At 43.2% G+C, this 7395-nt stretch overlaps 1 protein-coding gene across 2 annotated transcripts in view; it reads left to right on the top strand.

Moving 5' to 3' along the window:
- LOC103140926 (protein sidekick-2-like) overlaps positions 1-7395 on the top strand; it is a 101419-nt gene that overhangs the window by 68461 nt on the left and 25563 nt on the right. The window contains exons 9-18 of one of the 2 annotated variants that reach the window (XM_016673546.1): positions 361-597; positions 819-902; positions 1032-1226; positions 1691-1807; positions 2123-2290; positions 3553-3655; positions 4445-4621; positions 5031-5167; positions 5809-5956; positions 7109-7249. In XM_016673546.1, the coding sequence (XP_016529032.1) occupies positions 361-597; positions 819-902; positions 1032-1226; positions 1691-1807; positions 2123-2290; positions 3553-3655; positions 4445-4621; positions 5031-5167; positions 5809-5956; positions 7109-7249 (1507 nt within the window). Of the gene's footprint in view, positions 1-308; positions 598-818; positions 903-1031; positions 1227-1690; positions 1808-2122; positions 2291-3552; positions 3656-4444; positions 4622-5030; positions 5168-5808; positions 5957-7108; positions 7250-7395 lie in introns of those variants that run through there. The other variant, XM_016673545.1, reaches the window with a different exon arrangement.

Raw genomic sequence — 7395 nt, 5'->3', positions numbered from 1 at the left:
TATATATATACATACATACATACATGGAGATGATCGAATCTCTACTTTTATCTCTCCTCAACATCAGATATTGTGATTTAAATGAGTCCGGAAATCTTTTGTTTGAACATGATCGAAAAAGTGTTTTGCACATCTCTCGTTTTGTACCTCTCCTCCATTCTTCCCTTTGATTCAAGGCTTTGCTCTGCTCTCCCTATCTCGCGCGGTCCCGGCTCTGAATTCTGACTATTATCTCCAATTCAAAGATTTAATCAGAATGACAGATGTATCAAATTTCACCCTCAACGCTCTTTAACCTTGAAACAGCATAAAAGTTTGTATTAATGTCATGTTCTCTATCTCTTGCTCTCTTTTTTCCCCCTTCCTTTTCATCTTTTTTTTGTCTCTCTCTTTCTCTCTCTTTTAGGCCTCTTGTTAAAATGAGCATCACTTGGAGGAAAGACGGCGTAGTGGTCAATACAGGAATCAGGGATTTTGGTCGCAGGCTTGTGATCAGTTTGCCTGCGGTCAGAGATAGCGGCTACTACGAGTGCGAGGCATCTCTTCGCAGTAGCAGTGTCCCCTCGGTCACCGCTGGCGCCTACCTGCATGTTCTTGGTAATTAAAACACAGCTGACACTTCAGTCCCACTCAGAGCAGCTGGGTATTGCCTCAGCATGCTCGCTCCTGTGTTGAGAGTATTTAGAGTCAGATTCTTGGACCACCACGAGTAATTTAAGTGACGTTGTGTACGACAGAGAAGGGTTGAATGAAAATTTGCTTTCAAGATCATTTGTAAAATGTTTTAAAGGAGCTGTGCTTTTGTCCTTCTGAAACAGAATATCCTGTGTTCATAAAAGAGCCACCAAGTCACATCACCGCAGAAATGGAGAAGGTGGTAGATATACCCTGTCAGGCACGAGGTCAGTCATTTTCTTCTGCTATTGGATGAGCGAAAGGCAAAGAAAGCATAAAAATCTAGCAAAAAAAACAAAAACAAAAAAAAAAACAAGTAGACATCATGTTGAGGAGGTAAATCTTTTTTTCTGCAGGAACGCCTCAGCCAGACATTATGTGGTATAAAGATGCAGTGCCTATCAGCCCAGTGAAGATCCCCAGGTACAAGGTGCTGGTTGGAGGCAGCCTGCAGATCAACGGCCTCCTGCCGGACGACACTGGGATGTTTCAGTGCTTCGCCCGCAATCTCGCAGGAGAAATCCAGACAAACACCTACTTGGCCGTTACAAGTACGCCTCTTTGGAAATTCTCATTTCTTCCTCAGTCTTTGCATTTCCGAACTCACAAATCTGATCCTCTTGTCTTATTTCTAATCCTCTTTCGTCGCGCTCCCCATCTTCTCTCCGACACCCATCTATCTATATATCGCCATGGCAGTGACAGACTTCTAACACTGGAAGCTTGCGCAATTATTGCCCTATTTTTTGAATTAGACTCTGAGCAGGAGAAGCAGTGAGATGAGAGCGGCTTGTCAGAGTCTTAGAGCTGTTGCTGGGAATGAGACCTGACGGCTGCCCTCTTTGTCAAGTCTATTAAGCTCTCAGCTGCCGCCTGCTTTATTAGGGACAAAGCTGTTTATGTCTCTCATTATCATCTCTGTCTCACCTGATTTTCTTTAAATATATGCGTGCTTCTTTGTGTGTGTGTCTGTGTGTGTGTGTGTGTGTGTGTGTGTGTGGCTGATCCCACCCAGGTATTGCTCCCAACATCACCGCTGGCCCCTCTGACAGCGCGGTGATTGATGGCATGTCAGTCATTCTGCATTGTGAGACCTCAGGAGCCCCGCGCCCAGCCATCACCTGGCAGAAAGGTGCGTGGGCTAACAGTGTGAGCTTCCTTGTGGGGCGGTTATTATGCAGTTTTTTTTTTTTTTTTTTTTTTTTTTTTTTTTTTGTCTTTACTTGCCAAAGTTACACAAGACCTACAGAAAAGATCCACAATATAAATGCTCCCCAGCTAATCTTTATCTTTTTACTTCTGTTGCACTATTTACACTCCTATTATGCCACTCTGACATTTCTCCAATGCCCTAATCGCTCTTTCCATGTGCCCCACCATGTCCTCCCCTCTTTTGCTCCCTGTCCTCCTTCCGAAACCATCAATCACTCCTGCCCCTTCCCTGCAGGTGAACGCGTCTTGGCTAGCGGCTCAGTCCAGCTGCCTAGGTTCACCCTGCTTGAGTCAGGCAGCCTGCTCATAAGCCCCTCCCACCTGTCTGATGCCGGTACCTACACCTGCATGGCCAGCAACTCGCGGGGCATTGATGAGGCCTCAGCTGACCTCGTGGTGTGGGGTAAGCTTAAATGAAGCAGGTATAACCCGCTCGAATAGCCACAGTTGGCATTAGAAATGTCTTCGCCAATACAGTGGGGAAGTAAGTATTAAAGAAGATCATTATTTTTCTCATAATATACGTTTCGCATCAGATGTCAGTGAAACTAAAGTAGTCCACTCATTCAAAGAAATCTAATCAAGTAGCTCAGTAAATTAAAGCCGATACTTTCCTGTAAAATCAGCCTTTTTTTTCTATTTGAGACCAAATCATTTTTCTGTTTGTTTTACCATGCTGTTGAAAATCATTATTTAATCAAGATAAAAATGTACCCTTTCAAAATCAAGCTTCTGAGCGCTGAAATCCTGACAGTTTTCTGCATACCTGCTGCATCGCTCTGTATTTGCACTGAAAATTACACAGGGTAGGAAAGATAGTGCTCCGTATAATGAGCCCAATCCTTTCTAGTCAACATCAGAAGGAAGGAAAAGAAAAATACCAATCTCATTGACAAGCAGTCAAAAAAGAAGGAAGTTGTTCAGGGATGCTAAAGTAGTTTGAGTGCCACTGTACTAGCAAAAACTATTTCAGGTTAAAAAAAAAGTCATTATTGCTGTTTGGTTCAGCTGCTTCACCTTGCTCAACATTGTCCATCACCTCACAGGTGTGACTTAAACACATGAAGTGTGACCACATTACAATACAAGCTAAAACATCAACTGAAATCGGTCATTTTTTTTTTAGAAAGCAATCCTGTTCCCATAGCTGGTTTATTTCTAATTGATGAAAAGGAGACAAGTGAACGTATTTTGCTACAAATAAAAAGAAAGTTCTTTTGAGTATCATTGGTATCATAACATAAAGGCGGAAAGAGCAGAATTTTGCCTTAAAGTTGTCCTAACCAGGTTCTCGTTGCAATATTTCTCATAGAGATGTCAAAAAAAATAAAAATAAAAAATTAGCAGAAGAGATGCTCAGGTTTCAAAGGTCACTCATTGAAAGACCTTCATTTCCAAAAGGAAATTATGAGTAATACACTCAACCGCTAATTTTTAAGATATTCTAGTTATAATCACTAAGGTAACATAATCTTTTCACTGTAAATGAATGCAAACTATCAGTCCTTGAGCAGCCGTTGCAAAACACCCATTGAAATTACTGCGATGATTTATCCTGCTTCCGAGATACACTGAGTAAAAGATAAAATCCAGTCCACTAAGCTCTGTTAAATCCACTGTTCAAACATGTGGTCTCTGAGCACCAGCCTCTGGGTCTTTTCACAGCACGTACCCGCATCACTAAACCACCGCAAGACCAGAGTGTCATCAAGGGAACCAAGGCTGTCATGACCTGCGGCGTGACCCACGACCCCAGCGTCACCATGAGGTAACTTTCGCTCATTCGCGCTCCAAATTGATGGTCTGATCTACCATGAAGCATTTTCAATCTGGAAGACAAACTCAACCGAGAGTGGATTTAATTAGTTTATGAAATCTGGGCGCTATCTTGTGGTAATCCAGCCTTGGAAAGACTCCAGCGAGAAGATTCGGAAACTGAAGATCGGATTGAGGAATTAGTTCGTGGCCTCGCCTCGCTTCTGAGTCAGTCGTGAGTGCAACGGAGAACACGCAGCTGTCTCTGAGGGAGCAAAATGTCGTCTTGGGAGCCCAGTGATTAGAGTGCCTGTCACCTGTGGGCCTGCGACATTGATCAGATTGCAGGGTAAACAGATGAATATGTAAACAGCGTAATAACCTCAGACAGCGCCTTTAATTAAATGCAACACAGAGGAGATTAGCCGGAGAGCCCGAATAGCTGCAATTAATCACACTGGCTTGTGGCACTTGCATGCCTCGATGCATGCATAAGAGGGATCGTATGTGCGGGTGGATGTCTGACATGACATGGAGTGGAATGGCTGGATGATATGATGTGCGCTGTATGTGCGGCTGAGACGGAGAGAGAGAGAGATGTTTTTTTTTCACATTCAGAACACTTTGTTACCCACTTCACAAGGGTTTTCATCAGTGTCAGCAGCTTCTGTGTTTGCCGTATGATCTGACACAAGGAAAACAGATTTACTGTCACAACACTCGGAAGTAAAGAGTGGAAAGGCACAAGCCGGTGTATGTGTCCCGGTGAATGTGCGTTTGACACGCTTCTCAATCCTGCCAGGTATGTGTGGGAGAAGAGCAGCTCGGTGATTGACGTGAACTCGTCGCCCCGCCTGCGCCTGGATCCTGACGGGACCCTCCACATCTCCCAGACGTGGTCGGGCGACATCGGAACATATACCTGCAGGGTGACCTCGGTGGGGGGCAACGATTCCCGTAGTGCCCACCTCCGAGTCAGGTCTGCACCTTATCTAACTGATCTTGATCTTGATGTCTGGGCTTTTTTTTCTCTTTTTTTTTTTTTTTTCCTTCCCTACTTTAGTCTGGGGAGGTAATGATTGATGGCTGTTTTCTTCGTTGTTGCAATTTATTGTCGCTCCCCTTTGCAATCGATGAAACACCTTTAAAATCTACAATGGAAGGCTCTCAGCTTAGCTGTCTAGTTCTGTTATTTATCCTGTCTGAATTAATAATTATAACAAAACTAAATTTATGTGTGCACTGTTTTTTTGTTTTGTTTTGTTTTTTTGTTTTTTTTAGATCTGAGAGAAACTTTACAGGAATCACACAAAATCAGAAACTCAAAACACTTAAGCACATGATAATTATTGATCACTTGTTTCTCATAAACACACATGTGCATACAGGCAACTGCCTCATGCTCCAGAGAACCCGGTGGCGATCCTGAGTAGCACAGAAAAGAGAGCCATTAACCTCACGTGGGCCCAGGCCTTCGATGGCAACAGCCCGCTGATCCGGTATACCATGGAGGTCTCTGAAAACAGTAAGCCTTCACTTTAAATTCTTCTTGTTTGTAATTTCAAAAGTCAAGTTTCTTCTTCTTTCTTGTGTGATGTACTAATTTGCAGCCCCTTTATTATATTACGTCTCTATTGTTTCCCTTAAATTGCCAGCTGCATCCTTTCATGCCTTTTGCAATCAGTGTAACTGAATTGCCTCACCCATCGGTTCCATGGGAACTAAATTGTGTTGATGTCCAATGCTCCTATCTCCTTTTTTTTTTTCTTTCTTTCTTCCTCCGGATAAAATCAAAGTTATGATGTTTTCACCCGTAGAGGCTAAATTGTTCGACCATTTCTCATTTAAGCTTTGGTTAAATTGAGAAAATGACAACTCATTAAAAAGAAAATGGATCCGAGGATGCAGATGGGATCTGGGTTTTAGATAATTGAATTGCAATCTGATCTTTAGAGGGAGTGCATGCAAAATAAATGACTTGTTTGTATAGGTGACTGCAATATTATTACAGAAAATGAAGCAATAATATTGCACAGAATTCAAATTTGAGTTGGCCTGCACACAGGAGATGCTCCTGAAAATTTCCTCAGCCTGAGAAAAAAAAAATGCTTTAATATTTAGTGTGTTTTGCTCACACCTCGCTTTGTCTCATGTTTTCTATCTCAGATGCCCCTTGGACGGTGCTGTTGGCTAACATTGAGCCTGAGTCGACAGGGGTGGTTGTCGGCGGCCTCATCCCAGCACGTTCCTACCAGTTCCGCCTGTGTGCTGTCAACGACGTCGGCAGAGGACAGTTCAGCAAAGAGACGGATCGGTGGGTGCTCAAAAATCCCTAAAACACCAATCGGAGTCTATATAACTTAATTTGAACAGTGGTCCGGAGAAAAGTATTGCACTTGGAGGGCTTTTATTGCCCTGGAACAACTCGTTCTCCCCCTAGATTTTATCTTGGCAGTTCAATAGAGAATCCTGTAAGACCACTTTTTTTCTTCTTTTTTTTTTTTTTTCCTCCCCAAATCTTCGCTCTTACGCAATTGAGGGAGAGATGAACCAGCTTTCGGTCGGACCATATTTTTTCAAGATATAAGTGTGAATGAGCTTAAAATGTGCTTTGAGAAGATTTGATGGGTGCCCTGACCCAGCTTCCTCTCTTTCCTTCATATTAACTGTCGTTGCTGTGCTTCACGAGTGAAATAAACCGAGGCTTTGAAGAGGCGCGGACCCAGAATCTCAGGTGGATTCTGTCGATTAGCGAGACCAAACAATCTCATAAAGGGCAAACTCAAACAGGATCTGATGTTATTCGCCTGTACACACAACTGTTTGACATGGCCCTTGTCAACATTCCCTTCTTTTACACCTGCAAGTGAAAGCAACCGCATACCATCACGGTGCTTTTGTTACCAGCGCTCATTTACAGAATCCCCTGGTGAATTCGCCAAAACAAGGGGAGAAGAAGGAGACAGGGGGTTACTGCATCTGTGAGAGCAACACTTTTCCAAGGCACTTCTTTGATCCTAAACACTCTGCTTTATCTCCTCCAGAGGGGCTGCTCCGGCACGTTGGGAAGAAATCAAGATGTCATCTTAAATTGACTTAAAAGAAAAATCTTCATGGAGCTCTCCTTCTTGTTCCTCGCTATCATTCTCTCCATCGTGCTGCTCCACTTTCGCCAAGGCCTCTTTGATCTTTTCTCTGCCACAGCGAGTGGTCCCTCTGCGGACAGCAGTATGGGGAATATGTTTTAGGCTAAAACACGACCCTACTTCCACAACTTTTCTTCGTGGAGCTTTTTCCAAAAAAAAAAGAAATACAAAAGCAAGGCTTTATCATGACTTGATGCGCTATGATGAAATGGGATAGAAATATGCAGAAACGTGTGATAATTAATGCATGGCTTCTCTCCTTGTCTCTTCTTGTACCTCTCTTTCCTCTTTTGCTTTCTTTTTTTTTTTTTTCGCTGTAGACTGACTCTACCCGAGGAGCCTCCCAGCGCACCACCTCAAACTGTCATCGCAAGTGGCCGCACCAATCAGTCTATAATGATCCAGTGGCAGCCACCCCCAGAGAGCCATCAGAATGGGCCTCTTCAAGGCTACATCATCAGGTAAGAAAACCTGCCATTTCTTTTTTTCTTTTCCAACGATAGTTGCCCTGTCGGGTCAGTGATGTTTGGACGAGTTAATAAATGTGATGCCAGTTTTTGTGTTACGATTTAGCTCAATGAGGTGCATATATATATATATATATATA

Source organism: Poecilia formosa, unplaced genomic scaffold, assembly GCF_000485575.1.
Source record: "Poecilia formosa unplaced genomic scaffold, Poecilia_formosa-5.1.2 Scaffold78, whole genome shotgun sequence".
Taxonomy (NCBI): Eukaryota; Metazoa; Chordata; class Actinopteri; order Cyprinodontiformes; family Poeciliidae; genus Poecilia; species Poecilia formosa.
Note: the sequence above shows the minus strand (reverse complement) of the source record. Positions and strands in the feature narration are given on the sequence as shown.